The sequence below is a fragment of the Montipora capricornis genome, chromosome 2, assembly GCF_036669925.1.
Source record: "Montipora capricornis isolate CH-2021 chromosome 2, ASM3666992v2, whole genome shotgun sequence".
Classification (NCBI taxonomy): Eukaryota; Metazoa; Cnidaria; class Anthozoa; order Scleractinia; family Acroporidae; genus Montipora; species Montipora capricornis.
The window spans coordinates 1,288,294-1,315,805 of record NC_090884.1 but is presented as its reverse complement, the minus strand read 5'-3'; the positions used below and the strand labels follow the sequence as shown (position 1 = coordinate 1,315,805).

The following is a 27,512-nucleotide window of genomic DNA, read 5'->3' as shown; positions in this document are numbered from 1 at the left end:
CGAGGATCACTTGTCTTAGTCGTCTATAAGCAACGCTTCAAATATACACTCATTTAATAACTATTATGTCTAATAATGAAATGGGGTTTAGGTCTTAACATAACCAGCCTCAGGCAAAGTTTTGAACAAAATGCCTCCTTTTGATAGGTTGAAGAGGCACTGAAAGAAATGCAGTTTGTAAAGACAAGCATATTCAGACCGGGCCTTCTGGACAGAGGGAACAAAAAGAGGTTTGGAGAGAAGCTTTTTGGTAAGGAGAAAATTATTTTACCAAATGGAATTTTGACAAATTTTGGTAAAGTAAACGAGTTGGATCTCCATGACTACAATTTTGTCGCTAATGATCATGCTTTTTCCACATCCAAACATTTGTTTTTTGACCGAAACATTCGTGGTAGCTAGCCAACAATTGCTCGTTTTGTGAATTAAATTAAAGATGATGATGATGATGATGATGATTGCTAAGGTGATGAAACGACTCAAGGCAAAGAGATCTCTCCCACAATACGGTTTAGGAAAGGACTGCCGCAAGGTGATGCGCTCTGTCCTATAATCTGTTCATATTGTGCTTGAATCCAGTCGCATGGAAGGTACAGGCGACTGAGGGATACAGGCTATCTAAGCCTATATCAATTAAGATCACTCACCTCCTATACATTGACGACATGAAGTTGTTTGCTGCTTCTGAGAACAAGCTGAAACGAGTCATGGCAGTCGCAAAGAATGGAATGGAAAGCACCGGTCTTTATAGTGGAATGAGAAGAAGTGTGCAGTGATACACGTGAAGACGGGACAAGTCGAGCAAAGAAGTGGAGATATGAAGATAGCTGATCTTAAACCTATCAAGAGCCTGGACCAACATAACTTCTATACGTTCCTAGGCGTCTTCGAAAACACCAAGCAAGAGGATAAGAAAGTACTGGAAGCCGCAGCAAAGACATAACTTGCAGAGGCTATCAATCATCTGGTCCAGCCCATTGTCAGATCATGCAAAGGTAGTGGCGTCGAATCAGTACGCTTTACCAGTACTTACATACTTGATGTGGACACAAACATCCAACAGCTTGACCGAGAGGGAGGAAAGATCATCGTGGAGAATGGAGAAAATCACCCCATGCAAGGCTATACCCAACATGTCTAGGAAGCTCAAGTCCGTCGGAAATGGATACAAGAACACTAAGATCAAAGCAACAGTAAAGCTTTATTGCAACGCCGACCCTACAATGGCAGCAGTAAGATCGTTTGAAGAGCTAGCCGTACAGAATGGACACCACTCCAGCATTAAAAAAGCTAAGAACTACGCAGAGGAGCTGGGTCTACAGTTGTGGTTAAACTTCCCTAACCCAATTGCTGTCGCCGATGGTAAAGAAGTCGAAGCTGAGAAGGTAAAGCAGGCAATCTACAAAGCCCGCTAGCACGAGATACAATCAACGGTATCGGAGGAGAGATGGCAAGGAAAGCTTATCAACAACAGATGGGACGACAAGAAAGTTAAACTGGAGGAGTGCTTTGCGTGGCTTTCTTCATGGAATAATGCCCCAACGCACACCATCGCTGAAGTACAAGAGCTTTACCAACAGCTGAGAGTAAAGTAAAGTAAAAGTAAAGTGGTGCATTTATATAGCGCCCTTATCACTAACGTCTCAAAGGCGCTTTACAATGATCAATTTACCCCCAGCGGACTGGAAGCAGAGAGAGGTTGTCATAATTGATGTTGCATCCCAGGTGATGACAGGGTAAAACAGCGATGCGTAGCGCAGCTGCAAACAAGAAACTGCAGTAGAGCGCTGACGATAAGTACAACTGGATTGAACATAGAGCATGCGCACAGAGATTTGAGCTCATCAACCGCCAACACACACCTTCTCTTCCCTTCTCTTGACAAAATGCACAATCGGAAGGTTTTTTTGTGAAGCAGGGAGTTTGGCATTATGATCGGAGCGTTCATATACCCATTTAGTTTTCCTTGGTCTTTCACAGAAATATACCCTAAAGTTGGAAAGTTTTCAACGGGTTCATGATATTCGTAAAAGACTGATTTACATGATTTCACGTAGCTTCTTTATTAAAGTTCTTTCTCCAAGTAATGTTAATTAGAAGTTCGTAGGTTCGACCTCTGCAAGGAGCATTCGAAAAGTCAGCATTCAAAAGTACACAACTTTCATTTTTGTTTTTAAGGTTTGGTTTCGTCTTCTATTCCTGTCTCAAAAGTTGCTAAGGGAATGGTCATTGAAGCTGAATCCTTTGCTAGAAGCAAGCAGACCAGCGATAACCCACAACCTTCAGCCGTCACATATGATGGAAACAACGACATCTTTGCACTACTATCAACAACTTGAATTAAAATCAAAATGATTTTAAAATAACTTATGATAGTAGTACTAATTGTTTTAGTATATTATTATACCACACAAGTTGAATAGAGCGGTTTTCAATTGAGTGTCGGAAGTAATTAGCGAATTGCTTTGGTTTTGCATTACTTCACTCAGCGATTGGTTCAAAGTTCTCGCGCCATTTTTTCAACCAATCAGAAATGGAACCAAAACCAATCGTGGCTCGCGCGTGCACATTTTCCCGCGCTTTGTATCGGCTACGTGTAATTACTTTGAGTTTTGATTGGCCAAAATAATTACTTTAGTTTTTGTTTTACGACGCTCGATTGAAATTCACTCTTATCAGCCGAGTTTATCTATAACATTTGCTCCTCGGTGAGCGAGGCGAAACGGGAAGCCATTTTGTTTTTCTGCTCGAAGGTGAACAATACTTGCCTTCGAGCTAGCCAATCAGAACGCGCGGAGAGCACTATTCGCTTGTTTGGTATAAAGGAATAGTTATAACTGGTCAGTCAGTAATTTAACAGGTGATTGGTAGAAACGTTAGATGCAGATCAATACAAACATACACAGATAAAAGACAAAACTATATTTGCAAGACTTTGGATTCAAGTCGTGGAAATTTAGTTGTAATCAAGAACGGTGCTTTCAGTTAGAAATTTAGATTTAGTTTGCTGGCTGAACTACCTTTAAATTTCCAGCGATGTAAAGCAATCTTGGAATCGACTGTTTATAAAATGATGTACAATAAAAATCCACCTCCTGGTGAAGGTTCTATTTATAATGGGAAAAAAAGATGCTGATTGGTCATGTTATAGTTATTTAAGTTCAACTCTTCGCTGCAGAACGGGATTCTCTTGTTGTAATCCATGATTTGTTTTAGGGTATTTTTGAAAAAACTTAGTTTGCATGTATTCTGCAAATTTTGACCTGCGCAATTTAAGTTTCAATCGAAGGAATTTAGTTACTTATTGCTGATTGATTTTCAATAGATAACCTGTGAACAGGCTTTCTGTAGTCTTCGTGGCCGCGGGAGTAATGCGACGGTGAAGCGAAGAGATTGTCCTGTTCTCCGCACCCCAATCTTTACATGGTTGTACCGATAGTGTGGGATTTGCGGCTCCGTTTACTGGAACTATTAAGTATGGTTTATAAGGTTTCGGAACATTCCCAAATTCTTCCCACCTTATATTTCCGTTGTCGATATCCGTGCTCGTTTTCAGCTTCCTTTTCTTTTGTTCCAGTTTTAAACGAGAAGGCTACAACAATCATCTTGCTCCAATCGTCTCTCCTTATCACAGGGAGCCCACACAATCTGTTTGTGTTTTATAATAAATGTATTGGATTCACCGTTTGCTAATATATCAATAAATAAGTATGTGCATGGAAGGTATTACCTTACCTGGGGTGTGCTGTTGTTCTTTCACCTTAGAAGTGATATTGTAAGCGGTTTTTACGATTTCTAGTTCGCTGTTTACTGTGCCTCTCAATGGGTTCTTTTTACGTTACATCATCGCCGCCATGTTGGTGGACAAAAACGATAGATCTCTTATTAGCTCCGTTTGTTCGTCCACCAGCAATTGTACATTGCAGCATTTTTATCTGTGTCTCTAGAGACTGGCTGCAAACCACCTGTGGAAGGACAAGGGTGGAAAGTAATTTTTGAACAGCTCCAGAGCCGGGGCAATTTTTCCTCAGGAAATCGCATCGCTCCGCTTTCAAACTTCGGAGGAGAATGGCCGAAAGCTTCACGCTTCTTCTCGTATTTCTCGATCGCAAATCCATCCGAACGGCGCCCTCGAGCTAGCCCTCACAAAACCCAAGAGTGTTTTCACTCACTTGTTTTTCCACCGAAACAAAAGAAAACGTTTGCATGATAATAGAGCTCAATTCCTGGAGGATTAGTTGAATTAGTTATGTATCCGTATATGCTTTGCATTGAAGATAGTAGCTCTTGTAGTTACTCTAAAATTCGAGATGAAATAAAGTTTCAACCTCGAACCCAGGCTCTCTCTCTTCTCCTCCCTTGTCTCTCTCGACGACAAGGGAGGAGAAGAGAGAGAGAGAGAGAGAGAGAGACAGCCTGGGTTCGAGGGTGATAAAGTTCATGTATGTATGTTACCTTTTGCACGGCGCGTGCGTACACTTTGTAATCCAGGACTGCAGTGCGTACCATATGAGAAACACGATGACTTTTCGAAGAATATTAAAGCGATCGAAATCTTACGTTAAATTGACAAGGGCAGTCTAGGGGCATATGGTTTAGGGGCCGACATTTCTCTCCCTCTATGCCGTAACTGCAGGAAGATCGGTATCTGAAAGCAGCGAAAGGCCAACCGCGTCCGAAAGCGATCTCACTGGCCGAATTCCCGGGATAAATCGTCTAGTACAACGCTCTGGCGCGATGTCCGGAAGTACTGCGTTTTTCTCTCTTGTTCAAACATTCCCTCAACACATGCATAAATGTACTGGCTCTCCGATACGTACATATAGCGAAACAAAAGATTCTGGTTTTCACAAGGAATTGACATTTCGGTTGATTCTACAGGCATAAACGTAACGTAAGAACCGTTACTGGTCTTCTCGAAACAGAGGTGAGAAATGGTTTCATGCAGACAGGGGCGCGCAAAATGCTTTGCTTTAAACTTGGCGGTTCGCGAGTGAAGTTTTCTCTCTGGCCTTTCTGCAGATAAATTCCAGGACCTACCGATACAATTTGGGCCAGTTTTGAAAGCTAAAAATTTCAATCGATGCTGTATTTTGCTGGTAGGACTGGGTGGCCTAACACTTAAAAAAAATCTATGAAATGAGAATTGAAGGTCTTCCCTTATCATGGAAAAGCAGAATTACCCAGAGTTCTTTTTGGGCATGAACGAGGCAACTTGAGAAGCACGAGATTGGCCCTAATCAAATGGTTAAAGCGCGGACGGAGGAAAAAGCGAGAAGAAAATTTCTAGCCAGATACTAAGGAGTAGCCCTGGTGTGGGCTGTTAATGTAGACTTTTGATTTCTGAACAAGTTTTTATCATAGAAAATTCGCGACAAAGTGCTGCTCTTTTCGCTGTTATCCTCTTAGCAAAAAGCCGGCCTTTTGTGATTTCTTGTCAAAGGAACGGCATACTTAGATTTATATTTGCAGATTAATTGTCCTCTTACCACTTAAGTCATTCAAAATTTTCTCATGTTACTGTGTAAAAGTCTGTTTTTAAGTATTTTCCTGCTACTGTATATGAAAAACAGTAAGTGTTCTCTACGGTCCTCTTATTATGATCTTCTTGGAAACTACATTCTGTCCCTCAATAAACCTAGAAGAACCATTTATGGTCTTAATTTCTCGCATGGATAAATTTCCCAAAAAATCTTACCCATGGTGCTCCGCAAGCGCGCTTCGTACGCCTGAGCTTCTCTACTCTATTATTCTTACTACATAGACCACTTTCATAAATGGCAACCACTTTTACGTTCTTTTTTGTTTTTTTGCTAATTAGACCTACTGCCGTCATTTTGAAACAGATATTCTTCTGTAATTTGCTTGTCATAGCGAGGCTAGAAAGGCCTTTTAGCATTAAAACAAAATAATATTTTATTTGGCTGCCATTATGAAAGAGGTCTATTCATCCCGCGTCAACACCTACAGGCGTCTTGTAGGATTTGTGTTCCTTTGCGCGCGCCATGGTGCTTGGGAGCTCTGTTGGTAAACATGGCGGAGGGTGTGCAAGAGACATAGCGTTAATTGCAGGAACTGCTCCGAGTTTTTTAGAAGTAAACCGCTGATCAGTTTCAATACATGGTCATACACAATCCTACACAGTCCTACACGGCCTACGCAAGCCTACATAGCCATACATAACACTACATACCCATAAACAAGCTTGCATAACCATACACACCCCTACACAGGCTTACATATGGCTACATAGCCATACACAACACTACTCATTAGTCTACACAACCATACACAGGCCTACGCAAGCCTGCAAAACCATACGTTTCTCTACATAGCCATACATAACCCTACCCAGGCCTACAGAAGCCTACATAGCCATACACAACACTACATAGCCATACACAAGCCTACATCGACATACACAACTCTACATAGCCATAGACAAGCCTACATAACTATACCCAAGCCTACATAGCCATACACAACACTACATAGCCATACACAAGCCTATATAGCCATACACAACACTACATAGCCATACTCAAGCCTACATAGCCATACACAACACTACATAGCCATACACAAGCCTACATAACCATAAACAAGCCTACATAACGATACACACGCCTAGATAGGCATACATAAGTCTACATAACCATACACAACACTACCTAGCCATACACACGCCTACATAGCCATACACAAGCCTACATAGGCATACACAAGCCTAAATAGCCATACACAATACTACATAGCCATACACACGCCTACATAGGCATACACAACACTACCTAGCCATACACACGCCTACATAGCCATACACAACACTACATAGCCATACTCAAGCCTACATAGCCATACACAACACTACATAGCCATATACAAGCCTACATAACCATACACAAGCCTACATAGTCATACACAACACTACATAGCGATACACATGCCTACATAGCGATACACAAGCCTACATAGGCATACACAAGCCTACATAGCCATACACAACACTACATAGCCATACACACGCCTAAATAGCCATACACAAGCCTACATAGCCAGAAACAACTCTACATAGCCATACACAAGCCTACATAACCATACACAAGCCTACATAGCCATACACAAGACTACATAGCCATACACAAGCCTACATAGCCATACACAACACTACATAGCCATACTCAAGCCTACATAGCCATACACAACACTACATAGCCATACAGAAGCCTACATAGCCATACACAACACTACATAGCCATACACAAGCCTACATAGCCATACACAACACTACATAGCCATACTCAAGCCTACATAGCCATACACAACACTACATAGCCATACACAAGCTTACATAGTCATACACAACACTACATAGCCATACACAAGCCTACATAACCATACACAAGCCTACATAGCCATACACAACACTACATAGCCATACACAAGCCTACATAGCCATACACAAGCCTACATAGCCATACACAAGCCAAAATAGCCATACACATCACTACATAGCCAAACACACTCCTTAATAGGCATACACAACACTACCTAGCCATACACACGCCTACATAGGCATACAAAACACTACATAGCCATACACAGCACTACATAGCCATACTCAAGCCTACATAGCCATACACAATACTACATAGCCATACACAACACTACATAGCGATACACATGCCTACATAGCCATACACAAGCCTACATAGGCATACACAAGCCTACATAGCCATACACAACACTACATAGCCATACACAAGCCTACATAGCCTTACACAGCACTACATAGCCATACACAAGCCTACATAGCCATAGACAACACTACATAGCCATACATAAGCTTACATAGCCATACACAACACTACATAGCCATACACAAGCCTACATAGCCATACACAACACTGCATAGCCATACACAAGTCTACATAGCCATACACAAGCCTACATAGCCGTAAACAACACTGCATAGCCATACACAAGCCTACATAGCCATACACAACACTACATAGCCATACACAAGCCTACATAGCCATACACAACACTACATAGCCATACACAAGCCTACATAGCCATACACAACACTACATAGCCATACACAACACTACATAGCCATACACAAGCCTACATAGCCATACACAAGCCTACATAGCGATACACACGCCTACATAGGCATACATAAGCCTACATAACCATACACAACACTACCTAGCCATACACACGCCTACAAGACTGTCTCTTAAAGAAAAGGTTTTCTTTGTTTCCAATATTCTTAATGAAAACTGACAAATTTAGAGTTGCGTAGTGCTGTGTAGTGTCATTTCGTATGCCTGTGTATCGTTGTGTATAGTTCAGTAGGCTTATGGAGGGCTATGTAGTATTGTTTATGGCTAAGTAGTTTTCTGTAAGGCTATGTAGGCCTGTGTAGTGTTGTGTATGGCTATGTAGGCTTGTGTATCGCTATGCAGTGTTGTGTACGGCTATGTAGTGTTGTGTATGGCTATGTAGGCTTGTAAGAGGCTATGTAGTCTTGTGTATGGCCATATAGGCTTGTGTCTCGCTATGTATTGTTGTGTATGGCTATGTAGGCTTGTGTATGGCTATTTACTGTTGTGTATGGCTATGTAGAGTTGTGAATGTGTATGTAGGCTTGTGTATGGCAATGTACAGTTGTGTATGGCTATGTAGTGTTGTCTATGGCTATGTAGGCTTGTGTATGGCTATGTAGGCATGTGTATCGCTATGTAGTGTTGTGTATGGCTATGTAGGCTTGTGTATGGTTATGTAGGCTTGTGTATGGCTATGTAGTGTTGTGTATGGCTATGTAGGCTTGAGTATGGCGATGTAGTGTTGTGTATGGCTATGTAGGCGTGTGTATGGCTAGGTAGTGTTGTGTATGCCTATGTAGGTGTGTGTATGCCTATGTAGTATTGTGTATGGCTATTTAGGCTTGTGTATGCTTATGTAGAATTGTGTATGGCCATGTAGGCTTATGTATGGTTATGTAAGCTTGTGTATGGCTATGTAGTGTTGCGTATGGCCATGTAGGCATGTGTATGGCTATGTAGTGTTGTCTATGGCTATGTAGGCTTGTGTATGGCTATGTAGTGTTGTGTATGGCTGTGTAGTGTTGTGTATGGCTATGTAGGCTTGTGTATGCCTATGTAGAATTGTGTATGGCTATGTAGGGTTGTGTATGGCTATGTAGGCTTGTGTATGGCTATGTAGTGTTGTGTATGGCTATGTACAGTTGTGTATGGCTATGTAGGCATGTGCATGGCTATGTAGTGTTCTGTACGGCTATATACAGTTGTGTATGGCTATGTAGGCTTGTGTATGGCTATGTAGGTATGTGTATGGCTATGTAGTGTTGTGTATGGCCATGTAGGCATGTGTATGGCTATGTAGTGTTGTCTATGGCTATGTAGGCTTGTGTATGGCTATGTAGTGTTGTGTATGGCTATGTAGTGTTGTGTATGGCTATGTAGGCTTGTGTACGGCTCTGTAGTGTTGTATATGGCTATGTAGTGTTGTGTATGGCTATGTAGTGTTGTGTATGGCTATGTAGGCTTGTGTATGGTTATGTAGTGTTGTGTATGGCTATGTAGGCTTGTGTACGGCTCTGTAGTGTTGTGTATGGCTATGTAGGCTTGTGCATGGCTATGCAGTGTTGTGTATGGCTGTGTAGGCTTATGTATGGCTATGAAGGCTTGTGTATGGCTATGTAGGCTTGTTTATGGCTATTTAGTGTTGTGTATGGCTATGTAGGGTTGTATATGGGTATGTAGTGTTGTGTATGGCTATGTAGTGTTGTGTATGGCTATGTAGGCTTGTGTATGCCTATGTAGGCTTGTGTATGGCTATGTAGGCATGTGTATCGCTATGTAGTGTTGTGTATGACTATGTAGGCTTGTGTATGGTTATGTAGGCTTGTGTATGGCTATGTAGGGATGTGTATCGCTATGTAGTGTTGTGTATGACTATATAGGCTTGTGTATGGTTATGTAGGCTTGTGTATGGCTATGTAGTGTTGTGTATGGCTATTTGAGCTTGAGTATGGCTATGTAGTGTTGTGTATGGCTATGTAGGCTTGTGTATGGCTATGTACAGTTGCGCATGGCTATGTAGGCATGTGTATGGCTATGTAGGCTTGTGCATGGTTATGTAGGTTTGTGTATGGCTATGTAGTGTTGTGTATGGCTATGTAGGCTTGTTTATGGCTATGTAGTGTTGTGTATGGCTATTTAGTGTTGTATGTGGCTATGTAGTGTTGTGTATGGCTACGTAGGCTTGTGCATGGCTATGCAGTGTCTTGTATGGCTATGTAGGCTTGTGTATGGCTATGTACAGTTGTGTATGGCTATGTAGGCATGTGTATGGCTATGTAGGTTTGTGTATGGCTATGTAGTGTTGTGTATGGTTATGTAGGCTTGTGTATGGTTATGTAGTGTTGTTTATGGCTATGTAGTGTTGTGTATGGTATTTAGGCTTGTGTATGGCTATGTAGTGCTGTGTATGGCTATGTAGTTTTGTATATGGCTATGTAGGCTTGTGTATGGCTATGTAGTGTTGGGTATGGCTATGTGGTGTTGTGTATGGCTAGGTACAGTTGTTTATGGCTATATAGGGTTGTGTCTGGCTATGTAGGCTGGTGTAGGCCTAAGTTGTGGAGTGTAGTGCCTGTTTAAGATAATTGGTCAGCGGTTAACTTTTGAAAGGCTCGGAGCAGTTCCTGCAATTAATGGCTACAGTGCAAGAGGGAACTTTTGGATTGAGCGCTGTCTTAATCGGAGGAACTGGTGCTATCGGTGAATGCCTTCTAGGAGAACTGTTGAACTCTAAGGTTTGTCGTGGAAATTGGCACGTAATAATAATATCTTTGATGGGTCGAAAACACAGGTCAGGATCAATTCAGTTTGGGTCAAAACCTAATTAACCTTCGGGTCAAAAACGCGATGTTCAGAGTTCTTTTTAAGCATTGGTATTAGAAGTGGCGTAGACCACTGTTTCGAGCGATGGGTTGTATGCGGTGCGAGCTGGTTTGAGATACTGTTCTAACAGCTCCGATCTTTCGCTGGATGACTCCTGCTTTTGTCAAGAGTAATAGGGACAGAAAAAATAGAAGCAGTGGTTCTTACTCCCGTCTGACCTTGTAGCTGAGTCGGTAGAGCAGCGGTGACCTAACCTGGAGGTCGTGGGTTCAATTCCCTCCCTGGTTAGAGTTTTTCTCTGTCCTTGTGTGGGCCCATTTCCATCAGTAGGGCTAACGCTCACATGGTTCATATGGGGTTGAGAGAAGCAATGAAGACTTCAAAAGTGCTAACCTTCCCAACAGTTTTGTCTAGGATTGTAGCACTTCACATTACACTCTAGTCTGTCCAAAGATAAGTGCTACACGGCCAACGTTTGCAAAAATGTAATCCTTCCTTGTACTTGTACATGTTCATTGCCGTGACATTAACTAGATCTTCAGTTCCCACGGCCTGCTCCCGTCTGACCATGTAGCTCAGTCGGTAGAGCAGCGGTGATCGTGGGTTCAATTCCCACCCTGGTCAGAGTTTTTCTCTGTCCTTGTGTGGGCCCATTTCGAACAGTAGGGCTAACGCTCACATGGTCCATATGGGGTAGAAACCCAGCACTTCACATTACCATAATTTACACACTAATCAGTTAAGTCTGTTCTTACTGTAAGTTTGTTTATCCATTTTCTGTCAGCACATTTCCAAGGTTGTTTCATTGGGCCGAAGAAATGCAACAGTCCCTGCCGCTTACTCTGTTGACCAGAAAGCAGAAGAGGAATCTGGCCGTCTTGAGCAACTTATTGTCGGTAAGACAAGATGATATGTGCTTATATGAGAGGGAAGTTGTGTCATAAAAATAAACTTTTGCTTGTTTGGTGTGGTTTCAACACAGTCTTACTTAAGTTACATACCAGAGGGAATCTTTCCTTACTAGCAGACTCCCTGCGATGATGAACTAATGAACTTTAAGTGTCAACTGTAACGCACTAATAATTGGGAACACTGTTTAAAAATCAAATCATAAATTGGTTTTTGAGGAGAGGGGAAACCAGACTACCCTGGGAGAAAAACCTCTTGGAGCAGAGAATCAATAAATGCAACCCATATGTGATGCCAAGTTTGGGAATTTAGCCCTGAGCCCGCATCGCTAGGAGGCAGGTGCTCTCATCACGGCACAATCTCTGCTCCCCTGAGGGAACATGTGTACCTTTAAATACAAGGCAAAGGGAGAGTTGGTTTTTTCGTGGTAACGTCAAACATATTGTAACCTGAAAGACCTATTGGCTGTGTTTTCACGACAGGCATTGTCTTGCTTAATATTCCTGAAAGTGGTTTGTTTACAGACTTTGTGAGCCCTTTGACTCTGAAGCTGGCCTGAACTAGCCATACTTTACTCTGTCTAACGTATGGCGATTTTAGTCGTCAATGGGGAACCCCTGGGAGTCTATGGCTTAATCACTCGCTAATGTCCCCATTAAGTGACACGTGTTTTCACAGATAAGATTAAATGAGGACAGTGCATGTGCCTTACAATAAATTATAATAAAAATAATAAATATAGCACGCCTGTTGTCCAATTTGAATAACTGCAAGGGACTTCTCATTGGCTGAAAGTAATTGCCAACTCGCTTAATTAAGCTACCTGGTTTAATTGGTGATTTAAATTTAATGAGAATTCCATTGAAATGTGCCAACTGGCTTGGCTTTAAGCGAGTTGGAAGAGCAACTGTTTTGACACAATTTCCGGTTGTTACTCGCTAAGCGATCTTGTTCAAAAACCACTGGTGAAAACGTGGTCATGAATGCATTAATCTGATATCTAGATGTGCATAAATTAGTTGTCTTTTTATTTACACCTCTTTGCACTCTAAGATGTTATAACGTAACAACAGCGAAGAGCACTAGATTTGCATGCAGACAAATAAAGGAAAAAAATGCTCTTGGTAGCAGGTGATAAATCATTAGTTTTATTTTAATAAAAAAATAACTATTACTGGTTTTTTTAATCTCAGATTTTGAAAACATAACCATGGAGACGGTTGGAGAACGATTCATAGACAAAGATGTGTTTTTTTGTACATTGGGAACAAATCAAACCACAGCAGGATCTAATGTAAGTCTTAATTTTGTGTGCTTGGGCAAAATTGCCATTCAAATAGAAAGATGTGCTGACCGAAAGGACTCACAGCAACTGGCCCTGCTTTGGCTACTGCTGATCACTCAAGGTAGCAGCCTGCATCTTAGATGAAGATAAACTTAAAAAAAAAACTGTCTTCACAATGAAAACAGCAAGGATCTCAGGGTTTTCAAACTGCTGAGGAAACAGGGAAATGATCATGCCTATTAGATCTAACTGCCTTCATTTTGAAACAAATGTTCTTTTGAAATTTGCCTGTCGTAGCAAGACTGGCTATAAAGGCTTTATTAAGCATTAAAGTAGTTTACAAATTGATGCCAGGTTTTTTGTCTGTACTCTCATTGATAATAAAATTACATCATAACATTGTCAAAGTTGTTGTACTAGATCCAGGAGAATAAGGCTACTAATAAAACATGATAAAATTTCGTCGCCTGAAAATTTGGCAATCAAGCAACCAACTCGTTCAATCACACCACCATTTTGCATAAATTAAAAATCCAGTTCAAGAAACTAAATGCAATCAAAAATGTTCAAGGCTTGGTGAAAATCAAGCGATTTCGAGGTACATTAGGAACATTCTTCAGTAAAGGTCTCAACCATCTGAGGAAGTCTGCAAAACTAAAATCAAACAGGTTAAAGTCTGGCAAATCCTCCATAATGATGATTTCAGTTTCACATAAATTACAATTTTGTCTGTACTCTTATTGATGATAAAGATTAGCCAATCAGCAAGCGGGAAATTGCTTGGTTATTATAAAAAATAAATAATTTATTTGGCTGCCATTATGAAAGAGGTGTATTGTGCTAACTTTGGAAAATTTGTGTTATTAATTCAAGGGCTTTATTTTTTACTCATTTCAACCCTTTGTTTGGAATACACTTGGAGCACTAATTTACAACCTTGACGTTTGAATTTAATAAACTACCATCTATATGTGGTAACTTCCAAATGTAAATTCATCTCAATCCGATTTTTTTGTTGTCGGTTTCAAAACTGAATTCGAAACAGCACATACCATTAATTTTGTTTACTTAAATTCCTAAAATAATATTATTATACCTGTTTTCCTTCTTGACTTGCCAACGGTGGAAGCGAAAGACAGCATGGTTTGCTGGCTCTGCTTCATGGTGGAAAGTAAACAAGAAATGAATGTTCGTGTGCAAAGAAATGACGTTTCATGTGTTGAAATGGGCATGAAATATTTCCTGCCAAAAATTGCCCATACTTTGAAGGTAGTGTAACACCGCTTATTTAGTTTTTCCCTGTGTCTTTATTATTATATTAGTTTCAACAAGCTTACTTTGAAATATGAATTATACAGAAAAAGTATGCTGCCGTGTAAACACTTGAAATTGGCGGTGACTTGCGTTGGGTGCCGGCTGAATTTGAAAACCCTGGGATCTACAAAAAAATAATAATAAAAATAAAACAAAGAAGGCGAACAAGTCTTGTAAGCTATGACAGATGGATAATTTATTGCAAGTGTTTTTTTGTCGCTCAAATCTAGACTTTTGGCTTCAAGTATCATTTTTAACTGGACCAGGTGCAGTACATCTTTGTTTCAATATAGACAATTTGATTTAACTGTGGTAGAAATTTCAATAATACCAGAATTGAGGGAGGACATAGTTTTGTCCTGATAAAATCTTTTGGCTTAAGTTTTATTTTAAACAGTCACCCTTCTTTCTGCTAGTGACCCAAAAGCTCTATCTCATTAACACTCCTTTTTTAACTTGGAGCTCTTTCTCTCTGTTTTCAATTGCTTATCAGACTTTGCAATTAACCATTGATCCTACATGTATCTCTGTAACTAAACCCCCCCCCCCCCAATATAAATTATGCTAAAGGTCCAGGTGCCCATGTTGCTTAATTATCTCAAACCTCAAATAAGCCCCTTCCTGAGCTTAAAAGAGCTCATTTTTTTGTTCATTTATAGGCTGCTTTCAGGCACGTGGATTATGACTATGTGATCAATTGTGCAAAGGTTGCAAAGGAGGCTAATGTGCCCCATATGTTGTATGTGTCATCAGTGGGAGCCAAGTCATCCAGCTGGATTCTTTACTTAAAAGTTAAAGGCCAGGTAAACAGTGATGAGAAATGTGAATTTTTTCTAGTTAAAAATAGTAAGTTTCTACAGTGTTGTATTTCAAAACTGTCGCATTACAGTATAAAGAAGTCATGTTATCAGAGAAAGACAGTGTCCCCTTGCTCTTCTCCCCAACTTCAACATTACTTGTGTCTTGGAATGCAGACCATAGGGAGCTCAGTAGCAACAACAACAGCAATGGCAACAAGAACATCACAAATTATTTTGCATGTTTGGGAGCAATAACTTTGCATGCTTTGCACGAACATCTTTTCATTTTTGGCTATTTCTTTGCCATCATCTGCAAAACAACAATGTGAAATGACCAAATTTGAGGTTTTTTTTAGGGAGAATGTCACTTCTTGAAGATAAATAATAATAATAATTATTATCATTTTCTCCCCTTATTGAGCGCTGTTCATACCAGTTCTGTTCTTTAGGGTTTGCCATACCTTTGTCACGTTAAAATGCTTGGAATAGCCGGGAAGCGATTACAACAACACCAATTCACATTTAACAACGACGTTCTCATTGCCATTACCATCGTTGTTGCTAAAGCTCCCCAATGTCACGAAGTGCTGCTCCTCAAGTAGGGATAAAAAGATGCATAATTTATCCTAACTATTAAAGGTAAAAATCACCCCAATCTTTTCCCTTTCTCTGTTGTTGCAAATTAATAGTTAGCAAAATTAATGCTTAGACTTAAAGGGACTTTTCATGCTGGATGTCCATGTCCGACACTAATGCTTGCCCAGTTGCCCTGGGCAAGCGAAATATATCCGTGGGCAAGTAAAACAACTCTAAGACTTGCCCGATCCGGCAATCAGAATTTTTGTTCAACTATTATTTTGCTGAACGATTTGATTGGCAGCAAACAAAGTGACTATAGTAATATGGTGTAGTCACCGCAAACATGATAAAAAAATAATGTTACATCTCCTTGCTGTAATTTATTTTTCTGTTAAAAATATACATATAGTGGTGCAAACCTCAAAAGAGATTGGAAGGAGGAACATGTGGTAGTTGCCAGAATGTTTGTTACAATGGAACCCATTTTTGGCACAGCCAAATACCCTATATATTGAACAAGTGTGCAAGAAAAGTCTACCTTTTGTCATGCAATTTCAACCAGCTTTGAAAAGCTAAAGAACATACTATTGGACAAATGGCATTTAATTAAAAACCAGCCAAATCTCAGAGAGATATTCGAGGAATCTCCCTTGATCTCCAACAGAAAAGGAAAATCCTTTAAAGATATGCTTGTCAAAGCAAAACTGTGAAGGCTACTACATGTAGAACAACATGGACACACAGCAGGAGTTGCCTTGGTCTATCAAACCCATTGTACAACAAGCATGTTAGTGGTACACAAAATTGACATTTTTACATTAGCCTCCTTTGAGTGTTAATGGGCAACAGGTCTTTTAATAGAAAGTGGGCAACCAAAAAAAAGCCATGGGCAACCAAGAAAACAAAACTGGTTGCCCAAAGGGCAAATTAGTAAGAAAGTAAGCGTCGAACACTGATGTCCAAATCGGAGGGAGGCAGTGTGGCCCAGTGGTTAGGGTGCTTGCCTTGAGATCCGGATATCCCGGGGTCAAGAGCCGCTCTGACCACTGGTTGAGTTTGTTTCTGGTAGTCCCTGGTTCAACTTCCTAGCTGCACTTGTCAATAGCCAACTGGTTCGCCTCCGGCCAGTTTGAATTCTTAACAGTTGTTGTTGTTCTGTTCCGTCGTTTCGTTAACTGTATTTCATTGGCCCTGAAAAGCCCCTTGGGGAGCAGTCAATTACGTAGGTATTGTATTGTACTGTGTGTATCTAATAATTATTATTTCCATTTCTGGACATAAGTTAGTGAAAGAGAATACAGCAGATACTTGTGATCACAGAAGTATTTCATGTGGATGATTTTGCATTATGTTAGGTCGAGGAGGCACTGAAAGAAATGCAGTTTGCAAAGACAAGCATATTCCGACCAGGTCTTCTGGACAGAGGGGACAAAAAGAGATTTAGGGAGAAAGTTTATGGTAAGGGGAAAATGACCCAAGGGCAGTTTATACAGGAAATGATCTTGTTTATGATTTTGTAGTGGTAGCTACAATAAGACAGATGGGGCTCTCTACTAATCAAGCAACAATAATTAAAATTATTATTATTTTAATTGTTGTTGCAAGTTATCATGCTTTTCTCCTGTGGACTTCAAATGTGATGAGCTTTTTAATATTTTGGTTTGTGAAACAAACATGGTAGTAGCCAGCCTAGAGAATATTACTTGTGTAATTTCTTATCCTTACATTTTCCTTTCCTTTGTTTAACAGTAACTAGTTTTGACCGAAATATTTCACATCTACAACACCTTGTGAGCTTTCTTTAGCAAAAAAAAACAACAAAACAAAACAAATGGTGAGGCTAGGATGCAACAACCTCCCCCTGCTTGCCAGTCTCAGACTGTGTGTGTACTGAGAGAATGTGACATCAAAGTATCGCTAACTGGAGAGCTTTCTCATAGGCTTTTAGTGTTTGTGAAGTGTTTTTACTAGAGTGATAATGAGATTTAACAGTTCAGAGTTTAGAGAAAGAATACTTTGTTTTTTTTTAAGGCTTGTTCTCGTCTTCTATTCCTGTCTCGAAAGTTGCTAAAGGGCTGATCATTGAAGCTGAATGCTTTGCCAGAAGCAAAGAGACAAACGCTCAGCAACCCACAACAGTTACCTATGAAAACAAAGATATCTTGACATTACTAACGACAAACTAATCATTAATTAAGGATTAATTAGCTTTAGTAAGTTGACAATTTAACAGTGTGTACAAGGGAAAAAGTTACTAGTAGATAATCAGAGACAGGTTTATGTCCAGTTTGAAACTACTCTATTTAAGATTTCCAAGACTTCCGGCTACAACTAGAAGTGCTGCCCAGTCAGGGAAATAATTTAAATTTTTGGCCACCACAATGTCTTTTTTAAAGTTATTTCAATAATATTATTGGAATGACTGATTGTTTTGTTAAAAAAAAAAAAACAAAAACAATGGAAAACAGCCTCAAGAAGTGCTTCTGAGAACAAACTGAAGATAGTTAATATTATTATCAATAATTATGTCATTGCATTATTGGCACTGTTGAGAGCTTTATAGAATGATGGAGCAGCTGTCTATGAATAGAGGTTATGAGACTCACAACTAATCTAATCTTAGTGTAGCCATGAATTCCAGTATTTTCTGTGTAATTAGTGTTAGTTTCTTTTCTCCTTTCTTGGTTTGTACTACTATAGTTTTCCTGGTCCGTAACTAAGCCTCGCTTGTTTTTTTCTACCTTTGTCACAGTACCTCCTTAACACTCTTGTAAGGCGTGTATTGTTCTTAGTATCAGTTTCACTGTCACTGGTATTGTTTAGTGTCGCAGATACCGGTAAGTTTGTTCATGTTGTGTGCAAAACCGTTTCTGTAATCTGGAGAGCCGTACAGATCTTGTTAAGTGTCCTGTTTTTCTGAGTTCGCTTTCCTTTGGGTTTCTATCTCTACCTTTCCTTGTAATCTCATGTGTGAGCTTCATTTTTTCCTTCAGTGAATTGTCAAGTAAAATAAAGTACGATATCAAAGTGTGCGCAGAGTCGTTAACACTTAGGGTATTTTATCTATTCTGCTTATTATTCACAAGTTAAAATTTAAGTTCTAGTTTTAATTGATTGCTGCTAGTGTATTGTGTATTGACTAGAATGTACACCATTAATAGTCCATGCAGCACATTAATTTTTCTACATGTGTATGAAACAATGATAAAACTTGGCATTGCAAAATTAATAGTTAACTTTGATCAACCCTTACATCTTGTTTCTAAACAAAGATCAGTTTCACTGTTGATTGGTGAATAAGATAAAAGATGCCTGTTTGACTAGAAACTAGGGCCAATGTGATTGGATGTATATATGTATTCATTATTTAAAATAATATATACTCCTTATCACATTTTTATGCAAATCTTGTATAATACTTGTAGGATGTTGCCTGCATGCAACCATTAGTATTGAACTGAATATCTTGGTGATGCATCTGGTGCAAGTAGCCTCACCATTATTTTATCTTGCAAAGGCCTGTAGTTCAGTTTGAATGGGTACTGGTAGCTGTTCCTTTAAACCTTCAGGGTAAGGGAGATGGAATATTTTAGTTTCATGAAAATTTGGTACCACCTTTCATGAACACGACAAGAAATTGACCAACTGGGTCACTGACAGGGATAATAACATTATTCTTTGATTTTCCACTGGCCCTTGCAGCCTCCTCAAAACCGGCCGGTCAACGGCTCAATGAGCCACCTCCTCAGAAAGTTTGACTGTCTCCTTCCAGTCAGAAAATGTCTTATTTTTATTACGACAGGTGAGACAGAAAAAAAAAAAAAAGACAACACAATTTTAGCTGTAACAAGGCTGCTGCCTAAGTAAATTTTAAAGGGGCCCTCAGAGCTAAACGCTGAGAACTTAGGAGCCCAACATATGAAGTGAAAGGTGTTGCTGTGAAAAATTAAGGCGCCCAGAGCTATTCTTTGGGAGCCCCAGGCTACCGGGCTCCTGTTAGGCAACAGCCTTGTGTAAAGTTAAGTCACTGGAGATGATATAAAGGCTTGAAAAAATGCTTGTTTGACGTACGAATTCGCTTCCACAATATTTTTTTTGCGTGGCGCACGTGAAATGTTAATTTAACTAACATTCCAGTATTTCTTATCAGACACCATGCAAGTGTCAATTCCATATGTGAAATTTCGTCACCTTAGATCCCCCAGATTTCACTAAATTGCATCTGAGAGTGTCTAAATTTCAAAAATTTCCTACGAGAACATGCCTAGCTTGCGCCCTTTGGGCACTTGCTTGGCGGTCACCCCAAAATGCAGACTGTGATCTGTGCAGACCTTACAGACCAGGGGAAAAATATGGCGTTACCCTCACTATCATTGAGAGCTAACCGTAAACAGGCGATTATTAATGTTGTTTAGGCCTAATTAGGCTAACCGAATGTTATTTAGGCCTAATTCAGGCTAACCAAATTTTCATTTTACAGACGGTCTGCAAAGTCTGCAGTCTGCGTTTTTCAGTGGCCCCTCGCTTGGGTGCCTTTGGCACCAAAGCCGTCTCCACTTTCCTTTTAACCTGCTCCCCAAAAACATTTTGAGAAGGCTGCCCTTGTGTAGATCAACACCATTGTTACACAGAAGAATTTGCTTCACAATGTAGGCAAGATTATTCATCTCTTAAATTGTAGTCTCACACCATAAGCAGTATATATTTTTTCCAAAATAAAATTATGTATTAAAATTAGTAGCAAGAACAATACATGACATTTTGATACCAAAAAGGGTATTCCTGACATAAATGAATTTCCTTTTTAAAAAACAACGTACAATTTGTTCTTGCTTTTAGGCATAATAATCACAAGTATATCCCTAATTAATGTTACATGGTGGGTTGTTGGCCAAACTTGATTTGTGCACAACAACAGACCAGCTCTAATTTTAAGTGACACAGAATAAAACCAAAGTCTTAATAAATATTTAATTTATTACTTTTAAAAATAATAGTCAAGTACATCTGACATCAAAACATAAATTATTATGCTTCTCTGTCTTTAGATACATGTGAATCACCGTGAAATTCTTCCTTCTCCAAATTTTGTGTTCAATGTAAAACTAATTAACAAACTGACATACAAGCCTGTAAAAATGTGAGGCACAGTTCTATTCCGTTGTGCCTTCCATCTGCTTGGCCGTGAAACAAATCATTAAATTACAACCAGTTTTGTTCACTTTTTTGTGCATCCTTTCTTAAGTAAAATATTTTTGGTGATCAGTACTTAAATACCGCTACTACTTTGTATTTGGATTTCCTCATCTGAACTGCCAACGACAAGCTGCAGAGTTGATCAGTTCATCCTTAGGGCTATAGTGAAAGACCTCCATTCTTGTTTATAATCTTGAAGTAGTTGAGTTCAAATAAATAAGTTGGGAAAATGCCTCATTCCTACTACCATCTCCTTTTTTTGTTCATTGTCTTGTGAAAATGTACCTATAATAAAGACTTCTTGATGAAACCAAGGCAACATATATTTCACTACAAATGCATGCTTCCATTCCAAAATAAATAATTTTTACTAAAATAGTATGATCCACTACACAGTGTCGCTCTCCACTTGTTTCTGAAGTTTCTCATAAAATATACTATCCAGCTGTCTTTGTCTATACCACACCACAGAGGATGAAACCATTAATCCTATAAGCATCAGTCCCTGTTGTAAGAGAGAAAAGTAACTCTAGGTCATTTCATGGTATACCTTAATTAGCAGGCAAACCAATTAGGTGATACACTGTACATGTTCCCGTCCAAATTTCCCGTGCTGAGTGATCACTTCTTTGCATTACACCTTATTCCAAAATGGCCGCCATTTAAATAATTATTCTTTTGTTTTTATGCCTCGTTCTTAAGCTTAAAATTCAAAAGAATATTTTATCTTGAACGAGGCAACAAGGGCCAATTTGTATCCACATAAATCAGCAGCCATTTTGGAATAAGGTGTATTAGTTTTTCTCTTTTTTTTCCTTCTGTTTTGAGTTCATGTACTTCAAAATGAAAATCCCACTTTATATTTACATGTATTTTCTGACCCTCTTTTTGTTTAGTTGTCTACTTTAAAGTGAGATCAAGAGCCAGAATTCCTGCAGGAATAAGCCTTGGGTTTTAAGTGGCCAAAATAACAAAACAATTTCACCAATAAATTATTGGTTAGGGGAATAATGGGGAAACCTGTTGCCTTTCTCATGAGTAGGGACCTCCTGGCTGGTGAATATCAAAGATATTATATGTTATTTGCCAGCAGGGAGGTCCGTATAGCGAAAAACTGTGACAACGGTCTTAAATGCTGTGGCCTTGGGCAGCTTTTTCAAGACCGAGGTCACAGTTTTTTTGCTATACGGACCGACCCTTAGCTGGTAAATAACTTATTTATTTTGTGCTCTCTCTTCCTCTCTGAAATCACCTTTTTAATTGTTGACTCGCACCCTGCTTAATAGTGAATGCAGTACGCAACTTACAAACTGAATGTTTCAAAGAGAAATCTTTTTATTTGAATTCTATATTTCCACCTCTCTGGTCTAATGAAATCTCTTTTGAAACACTTCTGCATGTAAACAGATTCAGTGTCAAAGAAATGGAAATGTAAGGTCATCACATAAGCTCATGCAAGGGCTAGGATTCTGCGTGGGTTGGCGGGCAAGATAGAAAAATTCCGCCTGCTCCCAGAGCCAATCAGATCGCAGGATTCGCAGAATTCCACCTTCTCACCCTTTGAGAAAAAAATAAATAAACTTATTCATTCAATCCAACAATACACTTTATACACTTTGAGTCATGGGGTAATTTGATAGCTCTTACCTTAACAACCTATCTCATGTTTTATCATGATCAACAAACTTCCTACCAGCATTACGTTTTAATGTACACACTAAATGTAAACTTAGGCATTGACAAACAACTTTACCTCAAACATCCAGAATTTTTTTTCCTCCCACTCTATCACATGTGGACAACTAAAGAAAAACAACATTTCACAATGATACAATAATTGGGTGAAAGGTTGCCTCAGTTACATGTAATTCTAGAGATGAATGATCCATCTGGGAGATGTTTCTAGTATTCAATGAAGGAGAGACTGTCAATACAACTGGAATGAACTACATTGTGTATGTAGAGTTTCAGTTCACGTTGTAGACTAATTTACCTAGTGTGCAAAAACAAGGGCCAAGGGATTGCATGATATCATTCTGTCTTGAGGAATAATCTACAAGTTTATATAATGTCAAAATGAATCGCTGCTTCTGGTAGGAGGATCTATTTCTTTTTATGTAATGCCCTCAATAATGCACACATTTTGAATTGTTCTCAGCTATGTTCTATTAGAAGACAAATGCATAGTTGACGTCATCATCAAAAGCTTTTAATTCTTTATTACTACCATTTTCGAGCTTTTCCATGCTTAATATTAATTTAACCCTTTCACCCCTAAACGAACCTAAACTGGCCATACTTAGTATTTTACTCTCTCTAACGCCAGACGATTTTACTCGTCAATGGGGTACCCCCAGGAGTCAATAATTGGGGTTAATCACTCACTGAATAACCCATTAAAACATTGAAGTTTGTCTAGACTAAGTGTCACGATTTAATTGAACCAATTAAAGTTAAGACTGGGAACATGTCAAGTTTTGACAGTTTCACCTGTGTGTTTCAGTATGTGTGAAACACAGGTTTGAAAAACTTTGCATCAACTATGAATGCCAGCAAAGGATGAGCTTACATTTCTGGAAAACCCCTGCCACAGTGAACTTAAATGGCTTATGATATGAAAGGGCTTGGAGCATGGAGGTGATCAAGTGAACTGTTTTTTGCCAGTTGCGTTCAATTTAAAAATGCAACAGTTTGTCTAAACCAACTTGAATTTTTTAAGCTTTGAAAAATGTGGAAAAAAGTTAGAAGTTCATGGTAGCTTGAAAATGGTATTATATAAAGCAAATAGATTCCAAGTTGCCATGCGTCTGTTCAGTAATAGACCACAGAAGATGTCAAAATTTGGTGAGAACATCAGTGACGCACTCAGCTATCACTTTGTGTGCCCCTTTTTTGTTCTTACCACATTTTGAATTCATCTGTGATCTGTTACTGAACAGACACATGGCAACATGGAATCTATTTGTTTGGCACATACATGTACACGTACAAAAAAGTACACTACATGCACACAGACATTTCAAAAATATCACTTCAGCCATGATAATAAAGAAGAGAACACTCTTCAACTTATTGAAGAAATACTCTTTAAAAATGGTGACTTAAACATGCTTGGAAAAAATCCTAGTCCTCCTCAGCAGCAGTGTTCAAAATTAAAAAAAATTCCAGGTTGTCCCTGTTTCAAAAGCTGGGCAACCAAGCCTGTAACTTTGGTTGCCCTGATAAATACTTGGTTGGCCATTAGGAAACCTCCTCCATGTACGATTAAATGCATGCCATGCTGAGATGCAATCACATGGCGTTGGAGCTTGAGTATCCCATAGTCCTAAGTGTGTGCCTGTGTTTTTTTTGTGGAAGGCTGGGGTTAAGGTTTAGCATTTTCAAATGGATTCTTTGATCTCCATCACATGCATTTTCCTATCTGACATTGGCAAAAATGTTTTGCAAAAGCTACAGAAATTCAAATTACAAGAAAATGCTCAGCTGCAACAAAGCAATAATTAATATTATTATTATACATTGTAGTCACCATCTGTCTTCTCATTGGCTAAAAGCCTACAGTTAATTCTGGGAAACAGCGCAACCTACAGATTAGTGCGCGCGCAATGCATGATTTCCAAGAGCAATGTGTTTGAAAATAAACTGTGATCGCTGCGATAATGCGTTTGTTGTTATTTTCTTCAAAACAAACATATAATAAATGATTAGATTCGGTTTTTGTGATATCCGGAATAATCAAGGTCGAGGTAAGTGTTATCAACCGAAGCCGAAGGCTGAGGCTGATAACACTAACCGAAACCTTGATTATTCCGGATATCACAAAAACCTCATCCAATAATTGTTTATAATTGTTAACTTCACACTAATATAAGACATTGACAATAGAAAACCAACAAGCGAGTTGGGTACATGTAATTCACTTTCTAGTTTGGGTGGGTTGTCCATTGTTGTTTTTTCTTCGGGCAACCAGGCTTTTCATTTTACCGAAAACTGGTTGCCCGGTAAACTTTCTTGTTGTCTGGGACGACCGGACGACTGCTAATTTCAAGCACTGCAATAGGAATCAAACTTTTGATTGGTACTGTAGTTTGGATGCCCTACCACAGAGATATAGCAGACGCATGGGAGTTACACCATTTAAGTATTATTGTCCCACTTTACTGCAAGGACTGAAATTTTTCTAATAGTGCATTCTCATGACATGACAGTCTCCAGAAGTAAATGAACATTGGTTGGATATGATCACTGTTTACATTTGTTGAGTGAGTACATGACAAACAAGTCTTTTTGTAGTTTACTGTATTTGCATATGTATTGTATCACATCTACAAATTTTCTGCTAATCTCCTGGAGGTACAACACTGCTGGTGATACCTTAAACATTAAAACAAAATTTAAAATAGAAGGAACATCAACAACAGAAATCAGAAATGAATAAGTTTCTCCTCCAACATTACCTTTTATAAAGTTTGATATTTGATACAATACAGAGGGTCAGTTGTATATTTCCACTCTCTTGACATCCCAGCAGAGTCCTCTGCCGAAAAAACAACACACACAAAAAAATAAAAATAACACAGGGCACTATGTGGACACAGTCAATAAACCACTCGTACATGTATCAGGACTGTGATATGTGTACATTTCCATGTGCTACTTTGCAGAGTGCCATTCTTACAATGTATGATCATTGGGTCTCGCTTGTTCAAATGGTGGATAGACCAATGAACTGAATAAATCTCTCTCTCTTTGGTGGATATGTGCTATCATAATGGATTTTGTTTATCATTGGATAGTGATTGATGACCCTTTATTTACACAGCAGATTCGGTTTTTAAACTTTTGAATAACTTGACCAGAATGATAATTATCAATAACATTATTATTCTACGAGGGCGTGCTGGATATGAAGTGATAAACAACCAATGAGGCGCGTAGCTCCGAGTTGGTTATAATGATTTTATTTCCGGCATGCCCAAGTATAATAATTGTTTTCTTAAAAACTCCAGGATCAGGCACTCTTCCATGTTGATTTTTGCCTGCAAAAATGTTTTCAGCTCGCTTTATTGCTGACACGTTCCTTGACCATATTAGGTACAGCAGGTGTCAGGTGAGCCAATGAAAATGCTGGAAATCTGATATCCGTAGTTCAGTTTTTAATAATGACCTTTATTTCTGAAAACTCATCAATTAGGCAACCTCACTCAATCAAAGTGATGTTGCCTTCATTAAAAAAATTATAGGACCTTTTGTTATTCGATGATATGGAAATGAGAGGCCCTATATTCTGTAGTTTAGCCCCTGCATGTTAGACATGAGGAACATGCAGTTGACAAGCATGGATGTTTGAACTTAAAAATAACTTTCCTTGCTCTATTTTTAACTTCTAATTACCTTCTCATAATCACTACAATGAATACATTCTGCAAGAATCTGTGTGTCTTCTTCCTCCCAACACTTTGAATCTGGGATTATCACAGCATCCTCTGATTAATCAGTAAAGAAAGAAAGAAAGAAAGTGAAGTTTAGAAAATGCAAAATTCCACCAATACAACCAATTTTCTAGGGTGAAAGTTTGGACTAAGAAAACATTTAACACGACTGTTCTTAGCAACTACAGAATTGAATTCAGGGCCAAACAGGGCCAGCACATGCAAATTAGTTAAAAGCTTTTGAAGAATGACACACACAACAATAGGAGCTTTGTTATTAAATATGATACGGAAACAAGTGGTCCCGTATAATTTCTGAAGTTCAGATCAGCTGACGGAAGTGTACAATTGAACTAGGGAAAGGTTAATCGATTTTCACCTCTCTTTATTTACTAAATATCCCTTGCCAGGAGGTTAACAAAAACTTACCAATAGAACTAGAGTTACTTTTCTTCTTAAGTTTTCCACGAAATGTTCCATTTTTCTCTGAAACACTAGAGGCCTTCTTCGGATCGCCAACTTTAGAGCTATTCCTGCGTCTTCTAGTCGTAATCTGTACACTGAGATTAAAAAAGAAATGACCCACGCGATAAAAAAGCATGTACGATTTGCCTTCCTGAAAGTAAGCCTACAATAGGTACCTGAAATTTGCTATGAGAAATAAAATAATCAAACCCATAACAACCAATATTGTCCGCCATTGCTTCATTTTACCTTGGCGGCCGTTTGGTGTCCAGACCCCTTGACGGTATATACTTCGTTGACACGTATATTACGTTTATGCACAGGCAGACCACCCTCTGGTTAGGGGGGGGGGGGGGTGGGGGTGGGGGGGGGGCAGTAGTTCATTGTTGTTATCGTTTTTCGACTCCATTTTTTGTTTTTCTTTCGGGACGTGCTGTGGCTGCGCATGCGCAAGATTTCTCTGTCTCTTAGAAGGCAGTTCAAGTGAGATTCGAACTCGGCCATCTAACCTACATGTAGCCGTACTCCGCCCCCCGCACTTTCCGAAAGAAAAACGGGTGGAGGGAACGTCTACGATCGTGTTCCGTGAGGTCACTCC

The 27,512-nt window shown here is 39.2% G+C and overlaps 3 protein-coding genes across 3 annotated transcripts in view; 2 read left to right on the top strand and 1 right to left on the bottom strand.

Moving 5' to 3' along the window:
- Positions 1–3,734, top strand: part of LOC138038366 (oxidoreductase HTATIP2-like) — an 11,654-nt gene extending 7,920 nt beyond the window's left edge. The window contains exons 5-6 of the mRNA XM_068884183.1: positions 148–250; positions 2,179–3,734. Coding sequence (XP_068740284.1) covers positions 148–250; positions 2,179–2,339 — 264 coding nt within the window. The 3' untranslated portion in view covers positions 2,340–3,734. The remainder of the gene's footprint in view (positions 1–147; positions 251–2,178) is intronic.
- Positions 3,735–6,026: 2,292 nt separating this feature from the next.
- Positions 6,027–20,624, top strand: LOC138038363 (oxidoreductase HTATIP2-like). Its single transcript, XM_068884181.1, has 7 exons — positions 6,027–6,054; positions 10,763–10,846; positions 11,719–11,830; positions 13,037–13,137; positions 15,102–15,245; positions 17,177–17,279; positions 17,853–20,624. The coding sequence occupies exons 1-7, from the start codon at positions 6,034–6,036 to the stop codon at positions 18,005–18,007; spliced, it is 720 nt and encodes a 239-aa protein (XP_068740282.1). The 5' UTR covers positions 6,027–6,033; the 3' UTR covers positions 18,008–20,624.
- A 154-nt stretch (positions 20,625–20,778) lies between these two features.
- On the bottom strand, positions 20,779–27,172 carry LOC138038364 (protein JTB-like). The gene is made up of 6 exons (XM_068884182.1): positions 27,091–27,172; positions 26,879–27,009; positions 26,412–26,503; positions 25,475–25,554; positions 22,771–22,819; positions 20,779–21,522 (listed from the first exon to the last, which is right to left on the bottom strand). Exons 1-6 carry the CDS (start codon positions 27,156–27,158, stop codon positions 21,406–21,408), a joined length of 537 nt encoding a protein of 178 aa, XP_068740283.1. The 5' UTR covers positions 27,159–27,172; the 3' UTR covers positions 20,779–21,405.
- Positions 27,173–27,512: the final 340 nt, after the last annotated feature.